The sequence below is a fragment of the Bos javanicus genome, chromosome 1 (assembly GCF_032452875.1).
Source record: "Bos javanicus breed banteng chromosome 1, ARS-OSU_banteng_1.0, whole genome shotgun sequence".
NCBI classification, from domain to species: Eukaryota; Metazoa; Chordata; class Mammalia; order Artiodactyla; family Bovidae; genus Bos; species Bos javanicus.
Window position 1 is genome coordinate 97,201,704 of NC_083868.1, and position 22,240 is coordinate 97,223,943.

At 38.6% G+C, this 22,240-nt stretch overlaps 1 protein-coding gene across 11 annotated transcripts in view; it reads left to right on the top strand.

The window, feature by feature from the left end:
- The window catches only part of PHC3 (polyhomeotic homolog 3), an 84,830-nt gene continuing 62,590 nt past the window's right edge, over positions 1 to 22,240 (top strand). For 9 of the 11 annotated variants that reach the window (XR_009736383.1, XR_009736384.1, XM_061416198.1 and 6 more), the window contains exons 1-4: positions 1 to 96; positions 2,587 to 2,752; positions 6,931 to 7,086; positions 8,176 to 8,253. Coding sequence is in view for 9 of the 11 variants with exons in the window: in XM_061416198.1 (XP_061272182.1) it covers positions 83 to 96; positions 2,587 to 2,752; positions 6,931 to 7,086; positions 8,176 to 8,253 (414 nt within the window). In the remaining 2 variants the exon portion in view is untranslated. The other 2 variants (XM_061416208.1, XM_061416218.1) reach the window with 2 other exon arrangements.

Sequence of the window (22,240 nt, forward strand, 5' to 3'; positions counted from 1 at the left end):
CCTCCTCCCTCTTCTGCCGCGGCCGCCGCTACCGCCGCCGGGGGGCGCATGCGCAGCCCATGTTAGTGATGGAGGAGAGAAGATGGCGGAAGCGGAGTGAGTGACTTGCTGGTGACTGATGTCGTAACTGGGGGGCGAGAGGGGGCAGCGACAAGTCCCCCCAAGGGGAAAGCTCAGGGCTCTTTCGCGGGCAGTGCGGGGAAAGGGGGACGCGAGAGCTTCCTTATCGTGGAGGAGCCTGCTTGGCCCTTGTCGGGGGACGGAGCCGAACTGTAAGGGTCCAGTTACCTCCAGGCGGGAGCGCCCCTTCCGCCGTCTGGTCCCGGATCTGCGGGGCCCTGTGCGCAGGGTCCCTCCTCGGACCCCTACCGCCGGGGTCTTCTGGAAGATGAGCCCGGGTGGGCCCCTCAGAGGCTGTCATCCCTGCAAGTGGGCCCCGCGGGCAGCGTTGTGACGGCCGCCCGCACCGGGGGCCCGCGGAGGCAGGGTAGGGCTGGGCGGGCACTGCCAGGCCTCCTTCACGCTCGCCTCCTTCCCGCCCCGGCGCCACCCCACTGCGCCTCCGTGGGAGAGCCCGAGACGTGGGGCTGCTCACTCCCTCCCTCGGCAGGCTCGGAGGAGGTGTCTCAGCGGCGGGGGCTATGGCGTGTTTGGCGAGGTTGAAAACACCCTGGTAGGAAAGATCTTTCTTTCCCTCGGGTCTCTGGCTGCAGTGTAGTTGCCGCCCTAGAGGGCCACATTCTTGTGTGGCGGTGTGATGGTATGCTTAGTTAGCGACTCAAACTTAAGTGTTTCCTGGGTAGGCCGCTTGTGCAGCGGAACTGCCGTTTGTGTTTTGCAGGCAATATACAAGGCTAGTCGGTGGAGTTAGCAAAATTGTTCTTTTGTGCCAGGTCTCCAGATGCAGTTTAATGATTTGGCCAGTTCTACCCTCCGATGTTTAGACTTGTGTCTAGATTTTGGATTCTCTGTGACCATATTTAGTTACTGAACTGCTTACTGCAGGGTTTGAGGAGATGGTTGAGCAGAACAGCACTGTACAAGGACCAGAATTAAAGCTGGCTTTTTGCATATCATTGATGCGTGGTTCAGAAGTGTTATGACAGGTAGCAATTTGGTAAAAAGTTTATCTACCACCATACCTGTATGATATTGTATTGTTAACATATGCTGCTGTGATTTGATGAATGGAAAGGAGTTTGCAAAACTAATAAACCGCTCCCCAACCCTCCCCCACAGTAAAAACCCCAGAGAAGTCTAAAAGTGTGTGAGTCATTTATTAATCAAAAAGATTAGTAAGACTTGGCTCCCCACTTTTTTTCCTTTCGCGTTTCCTCTTATAAATCGGGCTTTTAAAAACATTTGATTCCTCACAGAGCAATCATACTCTTATGATTATACATATAAATACTGTTTATATATGTGATATAAAAAACAAAGAAAATTTGTAGGTAAAAGGACACTATGTGGAAATAGTGCACGTATACACAGTTAGTGCCAAATTCTTTTGTCTTTTCCTGAAGTAGAAAGTGTTACGTTCTTGTCAGTACTTCTCATGTGAGGTGGGTCATATTATGTTTCTTAGAGGAAAAGAAAGGCAGAGAAAACCAGTATATTCTTAAGTTTGCTTTTTGTGGTGCATTTCTATCCCTACAATAAATATTATAGTTCTAGTTTCTAACAACATTAAAGCACTCAGAAATGACTTAATATGTTGTTTGAATTTATTAAAATAAAAATTCTGTATTTGTATCACAACAGTGAAATGAGTTTGTAATGTTGGAGGGAATATAATCAGAATAGTACAAAACTGCACTTCTTGTATAAGGAAAGTGACATAGTTAACGCTGTTTTCAAAATTTGGAGTTGTATTTTGTGAAAGAGATTTTTGTTAGCAAGTGGGGAAATTGTTTTCCACTGCTTCTCTTATTTACCCAGAGTAATCTGCTTATGAGTATTAACTCAGAGCTATTAGATGTGGTAAGGACAGAATTGTAGAATAATTACAGGGAAAGCAGTTTGAGTTAATAAATTATTTTTTAACTTATTTTCCTAGAGAACGTATTTTTAAATAAAGTACATATGGTAACCAAAAATTGAGTTAATTGACTAAGCTAAACTAAGCTAGCACAAGTCCACAGGCATCCTTTTTTAATGTCTACATAAGAAGAATGATTTTAATTTGTAATCAGTATGGTCAAAAGAATATAAAGAAGTATTTGAATACTCTGATATTGCTTAAGTTTTAATTTTCCCAGGTAGTAAAGTATTCTGTCATCACCTGTTTTGGTTTCAAGACACTCATCTTCCTTCAACAATAAAAAGGTAAACTTTAGGCCAGGCTTTATCTGAGTTCTGTATCCTGAATCCAGAGGGTTCAAATTTAGTAGATAAGAATTTTTAATTATGCTTTATCTTTGTAGAGTATTTTTCCGATTCACGTGTTTATGGTGACTGTGTGCCATCTGTATTTTATGAGGTCCTTCTTAGAAATTTAGACTGTTCTGATCATTTCTTGGAATAATTAAATATTCTTTAAACAGTATAACGCTTTTGCCAATACAAATCCTTTGTGCTGTCTGCTAGATTTAAGGACCACAGTACAGCTATGGATAGTGAACCAAACCCGGGAACATCTTCGGTGTCGACGACAAACAGTAGCACCACCACCACCACCATCACTACTTCCTCCTCTCGAATGCAGCAACCACAGATCTCTGTCTATAGTGGCTCAGACCGACATGCTGTACAGGTATTTCAGTTACCGTGATGGGTAGGATAAGACTTGGGAGCCATTACTTTTCGCTTAAGCCAGGTAAATGTATTGTTTCGTATCCTCAAAGGAGTTACATGATAACCCTCTAAATGAGTACAGTTAGAATTGTGAACGTTTGGAACTACCAACAGAGTTATTTAATAATCATTCTATTGGGAGGGCCTCCATTTGTCAGCATGTAGCTTCGAAAACAATGTCAGGAAAATTATAATTGGAAGGTCCCTAGGTGTTGCTGCAAGTGGGGAAACTCGACCAAGAGCCCCAACATGAAAATGACTCTAGGTTTTTCTGGATTATTGTGTATTTGAACCCAAAATTTGGACTTAGGGTTTATTCAGGTCTGTAGATAAGTTCAGAGGTTCGTTTTAAACCTAAGAACTCTAAGCAAGAGGATCCATTAGGAGCTATCAGGGGCAGAGGAGAAAGGGAATATTTAATTAGGAAAAGTCTTAGGCTGATCACTTAGTTGAGAAAATAAATTTAGCTGCAAAGTTTAGGAGCAAATTAGCAAAGATGGTGGTGGTCAGGCTCTCTCGCTCCATAGTCTTGCTCTCGCCCCACGTTTTGTAAATATAGTTGTGTAACAGCTGAGATCACTTATAGCACAGTGTATGTGCTATGTACATAGCACATGTACCCCCCGATGTACCCCCTTGACCACGGGCCACTTTTGTTCTGTAAACCTATATAAGCTCCACCTGAAAAGCCCTTGTGGCAGCATTATGGCTATGTCCGTTGGGTCAACCACAAGCGAATACAGCATGTCTGCTGTTATGGCTGCTGTGCCGGTCAGGAAAGAAGAAATGTGTCTGCAGTTCTTCTGGCTCCTTGTATCTTCTTCCAGCTTCCCTGCTCACTCCTTGCCTACCCTGGCTTCAGCAAACAGTGAGATACAGCAAGGCAGCCTTTATAATAATGGAGGTTGAGGCAATATGGTATTGCATAAAAAGAGTATGGGCATTGCAGACTGATGCAGTTTTTGTTTGAATTCCATTTTCTTTACTGTAGCTAGCCTTGAGTGAGAGGCATAATCTCCTTGAGCCTCAGGAAACTATAAAATGAAAATGAGACCACCTGCTTAATAAGTTATGAGGATTAGACAAAGGATCTAGAATTTTGTGGGACACGTTATATACTCAGTAAATGATAGTAACTAATACATACTGAATAATTATGTGCTAAGTATTTGTTAAATGCTTTACATGGATTATCTCCATTCAACAGATGGAAAAATTGATGTTTTAAATTGGCTAAATAACTTTCCTAAACTCACATACCTAGTTGGTACTCTTGACTTTAGAGTTGTGCCCTTAAACACTGAGATTTTTTCCCATTAAACCTAATGTTCTTTCTCAAATCTGCATAATTGCACTCCACCCTGAAAAAAAACAGACCTGGTTTAGTCATCTCTCTGATCCATTTTTCTAGAGTGCAGATCCCAGTATACTGACTGTCTAGTTGTTATATGGCTTAGTATTCTGAAATTACTGTGGAGTAGAATCAGGATTGTTGGAAACTCGTCTGTCAGTTCAGTAGAAATTCAGACTGGAACATAGTGGTTTTAATGTTTTTCACCTTTCTCTGAGGCAAGGGAAACAGGGAAGAATATCTAGATCTTGAACATAAAGATAATGTGATATTTTAAATACCATTTTGTTCTCCACCTATTTTCTAAGCTGGCTGTGTTAATAAAAAAAGTTACTCGAGATTTGTAGTTGAAGATAATATCTCACGACGAGCACTAACTCTAATTCTTACAAGATCATAGAATTGCTTCCCTTAAAATGTAATCAAATCAATATTTATTGAACTACCTAAATAGTTTAATACCTTTCAGCTTTTTTTTTTTTTCCCACCCCTGTGAATCCTTTTCACCTTCCTTGCTCCAGAGGAACAAAATGAGAGCAATGTGCTGTATCTTTAACTTGTTTTTAAAGAGTCTCTCATCCATGAGTATGGCACTGAATGGTAATGAAAAATTGTGCTGACAATAGAAAAAATAAGTTATTCATTTTTAATTTCAGTTTGATTTTAGAGTTTTGTTATGGAATTAGAGCAACATATACAGATGACCTAACCAAAAAGATATATTGTTGTGGTTCTAAAGCACTTAATGCTGGTCTGTACTTCCCTGCAACTAGGGGTCAAAAGCCTATATTGATTTTGTGACAGGAATCTGCAGCAGGTGTAGCAGTCTATTGTTGGCGAATTGAGACATGAATGCAGGAAGGTAAAAAACACAAGGAAACGTGCTTTCTTGGAATTTTAATAAAGACATTCATAGCTTTGTGATAAAGGTATCCTGACTCAGAAGCTCATACTATAGGATTTTGTCTCTTTTTCTCCATTAGCTCTTTGAAAACTCTGGTTTGATCTTGAGATTGAGGGTGCTGTTTGAGAGTCCCCATGGGCATGACATGACTTTGGGCTGTGATTGCAGAGGACTGGTGTAGTCCAGTGTACCATTCGGACAAATAAAGGATTTTTCTCTTTTATTAGAACTCTTGATTGTTTCACATTTATCAGTTTATGAAGTTTGGGTTCAGAGTTTTTATTTTACTAATAAATAGTCACAGTAATGAGCACTTATAAGAATTTTTTTTTAGTAAGAATAATTTTATTTTGTGTTGAAACAATTGCACCTGACATTTAAAAAAAAATGAGTGGTTACTTAGTAATTTTCTTAAAAAAATGGCTTTATAATTTTATGTGGTTATTACTATAATGAAGCTAAGTTTTTTCAGACATTTAGAAAAAATACAAATGAGAATCAGGTAAAAAGCACTTCTAATCTAGCTACCTATCAGTAGTCTTTTAATGTTTTCCTGAATATTGTTTAAAATATTTTAATATAGATGGTATCTTACTCTGTACACTATTAAGTGACCTTTTTCCACCTAAATGTATTTGGAAACTGTTTTGTTGATAGTTGTTATCTGCTCTGTTTAATATAGTAGCTGCTAGCTGCATGTGGCTATTTTATATTTAAATTAAAATTCAGTAAAATTAAAAACTTGGTTCCTTGGTTGCACTAGTCTCCTTGTAAGTGCTTAGTAGATAGGGTTAGTGGCTACTGTATTGGACGGCACTGATCTGTTATACATTACTGTTTGTAATACATGCAGGGTATCAGTTCAGTTCAGTTGCTCAGTCGTGTCCAGCTCTGTGTGGCCCCATGAATTGCACCACGCCAGGCCTCCCTGTCCGTCACCAACTCCCGGAGTTCACTCAGACTCATGTCCATCGAGTCGGTGATGCCATCCAGCCATCTCATCCTCTGTCATCCCCTTCTCCTCCTGCCCCCAATCCCTCTCAGCATCAGAGTCTTTTCCAATGAGTCAACTCGTCACGTGAGGTGGCCAGAGTACTGGAGTTTCAGCTTTAGCATCAGTCCTTCCAAAGAAATCCCAGGGCTGATCTCCTTTAGGATGGACTGGTTGGATCTCCTTGCAGTCCAAGGGACTCTAAAGAGTCTTCTCCAACACCACAATTAAAAGCATCAATTCTTTGGTGCTCAGCCTTCTTCACAGTCCAACTCTCAAATCCATCATGACCACTGGAAAAACCATAGCCTTGACTAGACGGACCTTTGTTGGCAAAGTAATGTCTCTGCTTTTCAATATGCTATCCAGGGTATACATATTCTTTTTATACCCAAATCGCGAATTCTAAATAAAAAGTTTTATCCAAAATGGGTATTCCATTTTATCCAAAATGGGTATTCCAATTTACATTGTTATTAACAGTATATGAGTGAATCTGTTTCTCCAGTAGTAGTAGGATTCTTTTAAATGTTTATCCATTGGAAGGTTGAAAAAGTGTTGTGTTTTAATTTGTAAGTTTTGACTACTAATGAGATTGAAGATATTTTCAGATGCTTACTTAGCCCCTTTTCCTTTTGTGAATTGCCTCTACTGGGTAACTTTAACCTGTACAGATTAGTGAATCCTAGTGACTTAGAAGCAGCAGCAGCAGTGATGTATAACTAGGAGAAAACTGTTAATAAGTGTGAGGATATTGAATATTAAAGGAGTGAAATTTTAAATTTCTAATACTTTATGGTTACTTTTACTTTTTAAAATTTCTAATACAGCTTTTGTAATACTTAATGGTTAAGATTATGGTTTGACATTGGTTCAATTGACTTATCACAGGTAATTCAGCAGGCACTGCATCGCCCTTCCAGCTCAGCTGCTCAGTATCTACAGCAGATGTACGCCGCGCAGCAGCAGCACTTAATGCTGCACACAGCGGCTCTCCAGCAGCAGCACTTAAGCAGTTCCCAGCTTCAGAGCCTTGCTGCTGTTCAGGTGAGACTGAAACGAATTAAGAACTTACAAGGCCAAAGTTGACATTGCCTGCAGACAATTACTGAAAATAAATACACTGGGTATTATTGCAGAGTTTTCAGATATCTTGTGTTGTTTTTTTTTTTTTAAGAAAATATAGTAGGCTGCCAAATAAAAGTTAGTTTAAAAAAAAGAATGTTTAATGTGTTACTCTGTTGCTGAGTTTTGTCCCTCTCCTTTTTATCTACATTGCAGAAATGCTGTACCAGTCTTGTGTGTATAGAATTCTAGGGATGACAGTGAATAGTTAAGGTTACATAAATCTTATTTACATTTTAACCAAAAAAGGTTTTTTAAAATTACGTAAGTAATTTATACTCATTAAAAAAAAAAAAAACAGTATAAAATCGTTCATAAGAGGTATAGAGGTGTTCCTTTTCCACACCCACTGGTATTTTCTACTCTTCAGAGGCGGCCACTGTTTATGCACCCCTCTAGAAATGTTCTCTATAAAAATGTGTATGTATACTTTTCTAAAATCCAGTCATATGATTCTTATTGCTATCAGGAAGATTTTATGATTAAATGTTTGTTTTTAAACAGATCTTCGTTATTATTGCATTGTTTATTTAAATAAAACTCTAATGTGAGATTTAAATCTAGTAACCAGAGTAGGATCTCAAGTTGACTGAACCTGAAAAAGGTTTATTTCTGTTAAACACATCCCAGCGATTACTTCTTCTCATTAGTGTAGTTTAAAATAACATCTTGTTCATGATAGTTAGGAACTGAAACCCAGTGGCATTTGATATAGCTCCAATTTATTTTTCATAACATTGGATTGGTAATTTCACTTCAAAGATGAGATCTATAGAGTAAAGCTGACAATGGGTGCAGCTCTTAAACTGAGTTGAGCCTTTGGGTCTTCTGATTTCACCGTGCAGTGTTTTCTCTTTTTCTTAATTTTTTTGATCAAAACTTAATCCATGTTGACTGTAAAATGACTGTAAAATAGATGTTTTGACTTTTATTGTGATTTTTGTGGTATCCAGGTACAAGAAAGTTTTAAACTTCAGACTTCTTATAGACATAAAGATCTTATTATTTTAGGCAAGCTTGTCCAGTGGAAGACCACCTACGTCCCCCACAGGAAGTGTCACACAACAGTCAAGTATGTCTCAGACATCTGTAAGTGCTCTAATTTTTTTCCTGATTTTAAAATTTTAGATTATTGCTTTCCAGAAATTAACTGTTAAAATCTACAAAGCTGTTACTGTTTATCTGTTGGGTACTGTTTGTAACAAGTGGCTAGAAACAGGAATGGTAAATTTCGAGAATTTGGAACTAATGTCAAACTTCTGAAAATCTGAGTCATAAAAATATTTTTGTATTATTTCTTATACATGTTTTCCCCTTGATTGTGTTCAGGTCTTCTATGATTGTGAATGGTTGCAGTTTTCAATGTGCATTGAGAGCATGAAATATATAATATAGGGAAGTTAAGTCATGCATTTACTGTGACAAGTACTGGAGAATGTCATGTCCTTGGTAGACATCTAAGTGTTTCTAGCTTTTTCTGTGCAGTTTACATTTTAGAAATTTTACTTCCCAGCTTATGCTTACTTGAGTTATCTGGGTCAGATTTACAAGTATTCATTCAAGATAGTGTAATTTATTTTGAGAAGAGAATAAAAGGTGATTTGCTATATTGCACATATTTACTGGGAAATTGTGCAAAGTATTCCAGTTAAAAAGAAATTTATAGGTGTGGTAATACTTGTTTACCCTTTTATTTTGATGTAATTTCAAATTGTAAGAATAATAAAAATTTCTGTATACTTTCTACTCAGATTCATCAATTGTTAGCATTTTGGCTCACTGCTTTATCATTCAGTCTTTCTGTCTACATATATACAGTTACCTTTTTCTGAACCATTTGTGGATAAGTTAAGACATGTTCCTTTACTCCTAAATACTTTGATATGTACTTCCTAGGAACAAAGTCATTCTTTTATGACTACATGTGGCTACATGAAACAGGTAAAATCAGGAAAATTAACATTGATACACTGTTGTTCATATTCATATTTCATCAGTTCTTCCAGATTTCTCAGCCTCATCCTTATAGACCTTATGGACCAGATAATTCTTTCTTATGGGGGGGCTATCCTGTGCTTTGTAAGATGTTTAACAGCATCCCTAGCTTAGATATCAGTAGGCTGTGCCCTTCTCCTTTCCCCAGTGTGACAACCAAAAATGTCTGCATGCACTGCTAGATGTTTTCTGAGGGGCCAAATTGCCCCTTGTTGAGAACCATTGAGTTAAACTAATAATGTCCTTCCTAGCTATTTTTTTCTGATCCAGGATGGTAATACTTTGATAAAATAGACTCCAATGGAATATAGTTTATAGATTGCTGAGGAATTAAAGTTGAACTTGTGCTATATTTCTTCAGCTAAGGGTGTGGTCTTTACTAAGTACATGTATAATGAGCACATAGTTATTTGTGGGCTATTGATCTTTTTAATGAAAAAATTCTGTTTTAGCATGGAAGTATCTTAGAACATGAATAAAATTACTTACAAGAAAAATTACTTGTGACTTGAAAATGTTAGACTGAATAAAATGACAAATTTAAGTAATGTATTTAGCCCTAAGCAGTAATGCTGTATAGTTGTGGTTATTGATGTCACATAATATCTTTGGCTTCCCTGGTAGTGCAGCTTGTAAAGAATCCACCTGCAATGCAGGAGACCCCGGTTTGATTCCTGGGTCAGGAAGATTTCCTGGAGAAGGGATAGGCTACCCACTCCAGTATTCTTGGGCTTCCCTGGTTGCTTAGCTGGCAAAGAATCCACCTGCAGTGTGGGAGACCTGGGTTCAATCCCTCGGTTGGGAGGATCCCCTGGAGGAGGGCATGGCAACCCACTCCATTATTCTTGCCTGGAGAAACCCCATGGACGGAGGAGCCTGGCAAGCTACAGTCCAAGGGGTCACAAAAAGCCGGACACAACTGAACGACTAAGCATAGCACAGCATGTATTCTGGATTATTTTCCCTTCACATTATTAAAAGGTATCCTTTAAAACTATTTTTGTTCCATTATGATTTTGTGTATGTGACTTTTAGAATCATAGTTCTGGTGATTGTGCTTATTTTTTATGAAATTGTTACTACTACTTGTCATAAATCAGGGCCAGAATCTCTGGATAACTGGTGAGAGGAAAAGAAGTAGAGAGAATGGATGCCTAGAAAAACAAGAGAATAATACATTGCATTTGTTTTGTGTTCTTTCCCAGCTGAGCAGTAGCTCAAGTGAGTTGACTGGCAGTCCAAATTATGATACCCAGGGTAGCTTAGTAATTTTTAAGAGGGGCAGAGCATAATAGCAGAAATCCCTGGATAGTGATAATAATGAATTGTCTATTGGCAGTCTGCTAGTTTTCAGAATTTTGGTGGTTTTGAGATAGGTGCCTGATAACAATGAACACCAAGAGGGAAGGGTCAATCCTCTCGTACCTAAAAGGGCTACAAGGTAGGTTGTCAAGTCACCTGCCAAATAGGTTGGGATTTAGAGTAGCAGTGAAATGCCAGAGGGGAAATGGAATATTATATTTTAAAAAATGAGGTAAAAAGTCCAGTCTACCGCATGGGGAAACTATGTGTGTGGAGAAGATCATTGTTAATTGATTGTATAGTGGGTGCCAGCATCCTTTTCTTTCCTGTAATTAGAACAGAAAGGCTAATTCTATACTCTTAACCAGTAGTGAGAGTGGTTTGTATGAGTGTTTGATTGATTGGCTCTAAAATTAGTTGGGACTGAATATTTAGGTTGGATGTCTTTTTACTTGTATTAAATGCAATGTAATTAAAAACTTCTGTGAAAAAAGCATCAACAATGTTAAACAATAGAGTGGTTGAAATATATTTGCACCATGTATGTCACATAGCTTGTGTTTGTGAAATACCAAGGGCTGTATTACATTAGTAAGATAAATAATGTGAATTCACAAATGACCTGAATTGGTAATTTTCAAAAGATAGACTACTTCTGGCTTTTAAGCACATGAAAATATGTTTACTTTACTGGTAATAAAGAAGTGAATGTAAAAACATCAATGTTTTATTTTCACTTGTCAGATTAGAAAACGGGGGAAAAATTGAGACAATAACTGTTGACAGGTATGGTACACTCATACACTATTGGTGGAAATGTAATTGGTACGACTTTTCTAGAAGGTTATTTGGCAGAGTGTATGAAAATTTGAACCGCATGCCCTTTCACATAGGAGTCTAATTTTTAGTGAAATGATGTCATTGGCTAAATATGAGAAATAATTATGACATAGATAATTCCGCAAATATGCATGGTTTGTAATGGTAGAAAATTATAAACAATACATATGTTCTTTAATTGAGGATTAGTTAAGTGATAGTTAATTCAAACACTGCAGCTACTTTAGAATGCTATACATGTGTATATTGAGACAGATTTTCATTAGTTAGTAAGTGAAAATAAGAACATATAGTATTAGTTCATTTAGCTTGCTTAATCAGAGAAGGCAATGGCACCCCACGCCAGTACTCTTGCCTGGAAAATCCCACGGATGGAGGAGCCTGGTAGGCTGCAGTCCATGGGGTCGCTAAGAGTCAGACACGACTGAGCGACTTCACTTTCACTTTTCCCTTTCATGCATTGGAGAAGGAAATGGCAACCTACTCCAGTGTTCTTGCCTGGAGAATCCCAGGGAGGGGGAGCCTGGTGGGCTGCCGTCTGTGGGGTCGCACAGAGTCAGACACGACTGAAGCGACTTAGCAGTAGCAGCAGCAGCTTATTTAATAGGTTATTCTGTATTTTAGTTCTAAAACTTTTTGTTCTTTTTCTTTTGCTGAGAGTTTATTTTTCATTTGTTTCGAGTTGGGTCATACTTGCTTGTTCAAAGCATTTTTATGACTGCTGCTTTAAAATCTTTGTCAGATAATTAAAATATTTTCCATCTTGGTGTTGGTGTCTATTACCTTTTTCATTCAGCTTGAGGTCTTTCTGGTTTTTGGTACAATGAGTGATTTTTGATTGAAACTTGGACATATTGAGTATTATGAGATTGTGGATCTTACTTTTGTTTTGGCTGGCTTCCAAAGGGGAACACGTGCCACCTCCTCACTGCCACTTAAGGGTAGAAGTAAGTTCAGGTTCCGAGTTTGGTTTCCATTGATACCTGAGGGATGCTCCCTGCAATTGCTGAGTCAATGTGAGTTCTGGCTCCTCACTATGCCTCTACTGATGTTTCTCTGGCTAGGAGGGAAAGGAGTGCCCAGTTATTGCTCCCTGTGCGGTCTCCACTGATGCTTCAGGGTTGGGGTGGGTTGTTGTTTGTGGTCTGTTATTGCTTGGCTGATATGAAGGTCTTGGCTCTCTATGTGGCCTTTTCTGACACTAACCCATTGGATGGGATCGGGGGTACCTCATTACAGCCTGGTGAGGGGAGAGGCCTAGGTCTTTGCTAGTGTGGATGTGGCCACAGTGTTTCTGTGGTGTTTGGCTGGAGTAGAGCAATTATTGTCTAAAAGTTTTCTGTGTTGCTAGGCTGTTCCTTTTCTGATCCTCAGCTAGAAAGAGCAGCTCATTGGAGCTTTTTCTTTTTTTTGTCTGTACCCATTGCTGTTTCTGGGTTACTAATTTGTTCAGCTTTATGTTTGGATTATATGAAATTAAAAAAAATCCAGGGAGCACACAACCGCATGGTTCACTGAGTCCTGGAGTCTACTTTTCTCCACCTTTTAGGACTTTCTTATGTTTATTTTCTATGCACTGATGGGGTTTTTAGTTATACTTAGGAGTAAAGTATGTGTCTATTCCACTTTCCTGGAAACAGAATTCCTACCACTTATTTTTTAAAACTTATATCTGTCTGGTTATGTAGGAAGAAAATCTGTAATACGCAATAAACTGTTAATCAGTGGTTACCTTTGAGAAAGTAGGTTGAAAAGTTTCATTTTGTCTTAAAAAAAAAAACATGAATGCTCTCTTGTTGTCTTACAGACAACACAAATGTATACATGAAAGTGACATCCCGTTTCAGTAGTCCCTTTTGCCCTGACAAAGTTTTGTGTGAAGCTTATCACCTTATTACTGTGCATTTCTGTACATAAATGTAAGTAGATAGGCCTGTGGTTAATTTTGTTTTAGTGTAAGAGAAGTGCCATCATTCTGTCTCTTTCTAAGTCTTTGGGCATTTTCAGCTGGAAAGGATTACGTGGCTGGAAATTGCAGTCGTAAGTCTCTAAATGATTCAAGGGCTCTTTGTGTCTCATTCCCTTTGTTGTTTTTTGGCCTTAGAATCTACATTAATCCCGGATGTTTTGACTTGAATTCACTGTACTGTTCTATTAAAAAGGAAAAACCTTATTTTTTTTTTTTTTATAACTTTCTAGCTCTGATGCCAGACAGGATGAGCCTTTTTTTTTTGGCTGCACCATGTAGAATCGTAATTTTGTGACCAGGGAGCATACTTGTGCCCCTTGACTTGGGAGCACAAAGTCTTAACCACTGGACCACCAGGTGGTTTTGAGATTTTGAAGCCCAGTTAGTTTTAATGACTTTATTCATTCATAATTCACTCATTTATTCAACAAATATTTATTGAGCATTTAAATACTCCTCTAGTACTGGGACACAGCTGACAAAATCTGTATGGAACTAGGGGTATATTGATAGTAAGTAATATGTCAGTTGGTGGTAAGCTCTGTAGAGAAAAATAAAGCAATGAAGAGGAATGGGATGAAGGAATTTCCTATTTTAATTAGGGTGGTCAGGGAAAGCATTGCTAATAAAAATGGCATGTGAAGGAGGGTGAGGGAGGCAAAGATGCTTAAGAAACAGAAAGGAGGATGGTGTGGCAGGTGTGGAATGAAAGTGAGAGTATGTTTAGAGAGAACTTGAGAGAGGAAATTATCTAATCACAAGAAGATTATTAAACCCTTGGGTTTTACTCAGCATGAGTTGGGAAGCTGCTGGAAAGTTATTTTATTTGGGATGTGACGTGATCTCATATAGGCTTTAACAGCTACAATGTTGAGTAGGTTCTAGGGGGGCAATGATAGAAGTAGGGAGACTGGTTAAATGGTTCCTGTAATCTGAGAGAGATATATTGGGGGCTGGACCATCATGGTGACAGTAGATGTGGTAAAAAGCGGTAAGCAAGATTCTGAATATTTGTTCCACCAATATTTTATTATAGAAATTTGGATGTTTGGAAAATAGCTAATAGTAGGTGCTGAGGGATTGACTAAAAGATGTGAGGAAAGGTAAACAGTCATGGATAAACTGTAGTATTTTGGCCTGAGTGCCTGGAACGATCTGCCAAAGAAGTTGTTGGAAAAGGAAATCAGGAGTTCGGTTTTAGACATGATGTGTGTTAGACACCCACCCATACATGTTGAGTAGACATTGGCTATATGAGTTTGGAGTTCATATAGCCAAATGGCTATTGGCAGGACTGGTGACGTCTTGTACATCTCATTGACATTTCCAGTCACCGGGGTACCTGATGACTTTACTACCCATTGTGGAGTATTATGAGCGAGTTTGGTAGAATGGAGGACATGAGGGACCTAGCTTCTAGTCTTAATTTTGTGACTAACTGGTGGCATGATTTAGGGCAAGTGATTAACCTCCTTACACCCCACTTTTCTTTCATGTAAAATTAAGTTGTCTAATTAGATGGTTTTTAGTCTTTTCATCTATATATTCCTGGGTTTAGATCAAGAAGTTTCAGGAGATGAACCAGAATGTGCACTGAATTCTGTCCCTCCCAAATTGGTATGTTGACGTTTTGAACCCACATGTGACTATCTTAGAAACAGGGCTATTAACGAGGTGTGTTAGTTGCTTAGTCATGTCTGACTCTTTTGCAACCCCATGGACTATAGCCCGCCAGGCTCCTCTGTCTATGGAATTCTCCAGGCAAGAATACTGGAGTGGATTGCCATTCCATTCTCCGTTTAAGGAGGTGATTAAGGTTAAATGTGGTCATAAGTGTAGAGCTCTGATCCAGTGAACCTGGTGTCTTTATCAGAGGAAGAGACACCAGAAGTGGACACATAAATGTGTCCCTCTTTCTGCTGAAAGGACACAGTGAGAAGGTGGCCAGCAGAGAGCTCTCACCAGAAACTGAATTGGCTGCACCTTGATCTTGGACTTCCTTAGCCTCTGGAACTGTGGGAAATAAATTTCTGTTTGAGCTACCTAGTCTGGCACCTTGTGAAGGCAGCCGCAGCAGACTAAGAGGGATGGGGCTCTGAGCCTTCCCCTCAACTTCTGTTGCCACAGAACAGTTCTGTGATGTTTGAATCTGGGAATTCTGAGTAGGTTAGTGTGTGAAGAAAGGGTACTGTTTAAAAAAGAGAGAACCAGTGGTTTAAATGTTAAATAATGTTTAGTCAGAGTTTTTTAAAATAGTTCTATATGTTATGAAAAATAATGCATATCACATAGTAGGTATGTAATAAATATTTGTTGAAAGATGAAGTTTAATTATAATCATCAACTAGAGTATGCAATACATAGTTATTAATTTTAATTCTTGATTACTGCAAGTGGTTTATCTTCAGTCCAGAGAATCATTTTAGGATATATTCTGATTACCTGAAATTGCATTGTAGAAGACAGTCTGAGTCCTGACCTCGGTGATAAGATTCTTTCATTGCTAGTTTTGAGCAGCCAGCCAGTTATCAGGTTTATTGTGTTATGCTGTGCTAGTTGCCCTGGGGGAGTCAAAGTCGCTTCCGTCAGACACAGTGTGCCTAGACATATCAAACAGTAAACAACGTAGCAGTATATAATCAAGTGATAAATTCTGTGGAAGTTAACAGAAAAGAGATCTTTGGGGACTGGGTAGTTAAAGAAGGCTTTCTGTATGGGACTTAAGCTGAGCTTTAAAAAATACACGGAGTTTGAGAGAAGAGGACTCAATCCTGAGCTCATGATCCTGAAATAGCAGAGCTTAGTTTTGGAGATTCATTCCTGAATGGGATTCTGTGTTCGTCTCCCAGACTCCTGAGGATAATCTGTGCCAGTGTTTCCTTCCTGAATACCTACTTGGTGCCAGGCATTGTGTTAGGTGCCAAGTATCTGAAGTGAACGATGGTCTTAGAGTACAGTGGATATAGTCTTGTTGCTGTTGTTCAGTTGCTAAATTGTGTCCCACTCTTTGCGACCCCATGGACTGCAGCACGCCAGGCCTGCCTGTCCTTCACCATCTCCCAGAGCCTTCTCAAACTCATGTCCATCGAGCTGGTGATGCCATCCAACCATCTCATCCTCTGCTGCCCTCTTCGCCTGTTGCCTTTAATTGGATATAGTCTGCAGACATATAAATAGTCAAAGAACACTGTGATAGGAGTTTTGTTTTACTGGAGTATATTCTAAAAACTTGCTTGTAAATTTGGAATATTTGTAGGCCTAAAAATTGCCTCCCCTATACCTTTTTCATAATTATTTGTATATAAATTCTATATTGAAAATGATTTTTCTTAGGAAACTTGAAAGCAGGAACCGTTGTTTTCAAATTATTAGCATGACCAAAGAAAAGGCTGATTTAAGTCTTAAAATCAGTACTAACTGGTACTTCTTCCCTTCAGGCTTTTAGGTGTGCCTGTTTAGTTTTTCTGGAGTTTCATGAAGGCTGTCTAGATGTCATTGTGTTCAGGACACTTTTTGGACCCTCTTACTGTGAAACTTAGTGTTCATGTGTATGAAACTAAAAAAGTCTTAACAAAAATTTCTTTCCTTCTGTTTTTCTCTGTGCTCTGTTTCTGGACTCCTTAGTTGGATATTGGTCTTTCTGGATTGAACCTTTACTTTGTTCAGCTTTTTACTTATTTTCTGTCTTTATCTTTTTATTCTGTTGTGACATATTTCCTTGCCCCCTCCCCCCTTTTAACCCCTTCTTTTTACATTTAAAAGAAAATTTTAGTTTAGCCTTCGTATTTCCAATTTCTAAGAGCATTTTCTTTTTCCTTGAATCCTGTTTTTCTGGTATGGATGAAATATTTAGATCTCTGTTATCAGATTTCAAAATTCTTTTTCTTGAATCATTTATATTCCTTAGAAACTATCTTGGTCTTTTCCTTTCATGCTGTTGGTTTTTGTCTTAGAAAGTAGTGTTCTCTTAAAATGCTTAAAGTTTATATTTAAGAGTAGATGATTATATAAATTAATCAGCATGGCTTTCTTCCACTGCTCTGAAGATAGGTCTGGCCCTAACAGACCTCTTTCCCTTTTCTTAGTGGAAAGACTGATTAAGATTTCTGTCTTTGCATGTGGAAATAGCATTAGTGGTAACAGTGGGAAGGATATATCTTTGGCAGGTTTAGAATTGAAGGTTTACAGATTAGAAGCTCGCTGTTAGGCTGGTGAGCCTAACAGTTTCAGAGTAAGGAGAGTGTTACTTCCAGGTATGAGTACCCACTCTAGAAGCCTAGCCTTTCCTTGACTTTTAGAGAAGTCTCCTTCCTTTCTAGGTCTCAGTGCCTGTTCTGCATGGGAGAGGGGTGGGGTTATGTATGGTAAGTCTGTTTTCTAAACAAACCTGTAGATAAAATCTTTCAGTGTTTGGCTCCATTTCTTACCTCTGCTTTCATGTCTAAAGTAAAAGTGAAAGTGAAGTCGCTCAGCTGTGTCCAACTCTTTGTGACCCCGTGGACTGTAGCCTATCAGGCTCGCTACCGGGCTCCTCCATCCATGGAATTCTCCAGGAAAGAGTACTGGAGTGGGGTGCCATTTCCTTCTCCAGGGGATCTTCCCAACCCAGGGATCGAACCTGGGTCTCCCGCATTGGAGGCAGACGCTTTTCTGAGTCTAAATCCACTCTAATCTGTTTCCTCCTGTATTCTGGATTATAGCTTCCTTCTCTGTTTTATCCATTAATATTATCCCATCTTCTTTAGGTCTTACAGAAATGCAGATGGTACTCTCCTCTCTCTCTCTCTTTGCTGTATGTGTGTTTTCTCTGATACTGTTTTTTTTAATCCCCTAAGTTCTTTTTGGAAAAAACATTTAAACCCACAGAAAAATGGTAAGATTAAGCATTGACCCTTGTGTACTCGTAATGTAGCTGTTTACACCAGTTGTTAAGTTCTTCTCTATTTATACACTGTTTCCTGACCATTTTTAAAATAAGTTAAAGACATCATGACACTTCAGTCCCAAGTACTTAGCATGTATTATCCAGGAGGGAGATTGTCTTACATAACCACAGTCACATATCACACCTAAGAAATGTAATATCGAGACAGTATCTAGTATATGCCTCATATTTGGATTCCCTCAGTAGTCTCCAGAATACATTTTCCCAAGATTTACTTAAGGCTCACACATTGCATGTGAGTGTCCTGTTTTCCTTTAATATAAAAAGTCTCCCCTGTTCCCCCTTCCTTTTTTTTTTTAAATAGCTCAGGTCACTTGTCCCACAGTCTAAATTTGTATTTTTGTTTCCGCCAATCATTTTTGTTATTGTCTTGACTGCTGTTTCAGTTAGTAGGAGGGAGAAGCAAATGGGTATGCTCAGACCATTATCTTCAGTGAAGTGAATGTCGCTCAGTCATGTCTGACTCTTTGCGATTCCATGGACTATAGTCTATGGAATTCTCCAGGCCAGATACTGGAGTGGGTAGCTTTTCCCTTCTCAAGGGGATCTCCCCAATCCAGGGATTGAACCCAGATCTGCTGTGTTGCAGGCGAATTCTTTACCAACTGAACTGTCAGGGAAGCCCATTATCTTCAGTATTTTTTGTTTTATAAACATGACTTTTAATGGCTACATAGTACTCTATTTAAAAAAAACAAAACTTTTCCGCTTCCTGGCAATTTTAACTTTTCTATTTGTTTTCTTTTTTTGTTGTTATAAGTAAACTTGTATTGAATGTTATGTGTCTTTCTATCTAGTAATGCTCTTTTAAAAAATTTCCTAAGAGAGTACTTATTGGTGAGATTGTTTTTAGATCAGGAACCTTATAAATGATCAGTTTTCTCAAAAAAACGTATAAATCAGATCAATTACATATCAAATGAATTCATTATGAATTTATCTGAGGGAAAATTACTTGCTTAAAACCATAGATACATCTATTAATTTTAGAAGGTATTTTAAGTTTTAAAACTCATTGTTTTCAAGGATTCTGAAAATATTTAATTTTAACTGATAGTTAGAAATCTACTCCACAACTTAACATCAATCTAAAATAAAACTGTAGCCTGCATATTTGAATGGTTGTGAGCAGTTATACTGGATTCTTGTAAAATATTCCAGTAGTGCAGATAAAGTGTTAAGTCCTCTTCAGCCTTCTTTCTTTCCCCTTCAGTCCCATCTGTCTCCTCAGTTTGCTGGATATCTTTTCAGGTCTTTATTTATACATTAAGAACATAAATAGTATAAGAAGTGTATGCATATGTGTTTAATTTGTAACTTTTTAAACACACCATAAACACAGGTAGGTGTTCTGCATTTTGTTTTTATACTTAACTGTGTGTCTTCAGAGCTGTTTATCTCACTCAGCTACTTGAGCTACCCTATGGTGTTGCACACAGTATGGCTGCACTTTATCTTATGTAACCATTTCTGTTGCTGGACCATTATTTCCAGTGTTTTAATTGTTTCAGCGTTGCAACTTTTTTAGGATGTCAAAGTCTGAGGGCAGTTAGGAGGTCATGAAGTTTTTTGTTTGATTGTTTTGCTGCTGTTTTTACAGCCTGTATTGCAGAAAGTAGAAATAATGATTTTCTATAATAAAAAGGATAGGCATTTTACTTCACTTCATTATTAAAAACATGTGGTCTCTTAAAAAGGAAATCCTTCACGGATAGGTATTATTACTTGAATTTTCTATGTAATATTTTATACTTCTAGGTATCTGAATTACTCACATACAGATTCCCACTGAATGAGGCAAGAAAATGTATATGCTGCTTTAATGTGATAAAAACAAAATACTGTACTAAATATAAAAGAAAGGAAAACATTTCTTCTCTGATTCTCAAGTTAATACCTACATAGAAAAGACAAAAACTTTGAAAAAGAAAATATAAATGATTACCAAATTTTACCCCTAGTAGGCATGATTCACCTCTAGCATTTTGGTGACTATTCTTCCAAATGTGTGTGTATGTGTATATATTGATATAAAATCTAATCAGGTAGTTTTATGAGTATGATTATTGTATGTATATATAGTGTAGTCATTTCTCTCTTAACATGTTTTCCACATGTATGGTATGTATATATCCGTACATGCAGATACTGGTATTCTACATGTTCTACAATTTTTTTCACTTAGCTGTAGGTCATAAAAATATTTTCATGCTATTGAATATAGACATACCTCAGCCTTCTAATATCAGTGTACCATGTCTCTCTGTAGATGCACCTTATGGATTCTGATCAGTCAAATGGCTGTCAGTTAGTTCAGTTGCTCAGTCGTGTCTGACTCTTTGTGACCCCATGAATCGCAGCACGCCAGGCCTCCCTGTCCATCATCAACTCCCGGAGTTCACTCAAACTCATGTCTATCGAGTTGGTGATACCATCCAACCATCTCATCCTCTGTCGTCCCCTTCTCCTCCTGCCCCCATTCCCTCCCAGCATCAGGGTATTTTCCAATGAGTCAAATGGCTGTTCAGTTCAGTTCAGTCATTCAGTCGTGTCCGACTCTTTGTGACCCCATGAATCACAGCACGCCAGGCCTCCCTGTCCATCACCAACTCCCGGAGTTCACCCAGACTCACGTCCATCGAGTCAGTGATGCCATCCAGCCATCTCATCCTCTGTCGTCCCCTTGTCCTCCTGCCCCCAATCCCTCCCAGCATCAGAGTCTTTTCCAATGAGTCGGCTCTTCGCACGAGGTGGCCAAAGTACTGGAGTTTCAGCTTCAGCATCATTCCTTCCAAAGAAATCCCAGGGCTGATCTCCTTCAGAATGGACTGGTTGGATCTCCTTGCAGTCCAAGGGACTCTCAAGAGTCTTCTCCAACATCACAGTTCAAAAGCATCAATTCTTTGGTGCTCAGCCTTCTTCACAGTCCAACTCTCACATCCATACATGACCACAGGAAAAACCATAGCCTTGACTAGACGGACCTTTGTTGGCAAAGTGATGTCTCTGCTTTTGAATATGTTATCTAGGTTGGTCATAACTTTCCTTCCAAGGAGTAAGCGTCTTTTAATTTCGTGGCTGCAGTCACCATCTGCAGTGATGTTGGAGCCCAAATGGCTGTAGTGGGTCTCAAGTAGGCTTTGGTTTCAGGGAGTACTCTGTGTAACCTCCTATTGGGGGCACCAAGGAGTGGTTGGAAATTACATGGCTTTTCTTTGCAGATTTGGTTTCCTCTGGTGACTTGTAGTGTCAGTAGAGGGAGAGCTTCCAGTAATAAGGCTAAAGAAGTAAGTTCTTTTATGGAGTGTGGGGATGGGTTGTGAAGTGACAGGATTGGCCAAGGCTTTGAAATGAAAGGGAATTATGAATGTTGAGATAGAAGTGACAGATAAGATGATGCAAAGAGTTTAGGGCATCTGGTTTAGATGAGCAGAGCAGAAAATAGAGGAGAGCATATCAGTTCTGGAAAGGAAAGGATTTCTTGCAGGGTTGGATACTGATCTTGCCCTTATGGATTACGCCTTCGTTAGTAGACACTGTGAAATGGTGCTTGCCATCAGGAACTTAAAAATAAACATTTATTCTTTGATCTCACAACTTTGACAAAGTGAAATGCAGGTGGCTCGGAGGTTACTGTTTAGTTTTCTTAGTTCCTTTTTTTCTTTTTTAAGAAAAAGAAAGCATTCTGTTTGTAAATACTTTTGTTCTCCTTCCTTACAGAGTATTCTCAAGCACTTTAGCTATCAGCCAGTCAGTTTTTAAGAAGACTCTTATGTTTTTGTTTAAAGAGTGTGTGGTCTGTCCTTTATTAGAGTATCTTCCTTCCTGCTTACGTACCTATCTTCCTTTTTTATTTTATTTTTTAAGAATCGCTGACTGGAAAACAGTGGCAAGGCATTATTACTGTAGAGTGACCCAAATTAACAAGCTCTCAGGGTATAGGAAAGCACCCTGTATGCCAAAATGAGTCAGAAAACATGGACCAGTTTTACTCTGCTAAGTGATTTAATCTTTGGGGCAAGGGT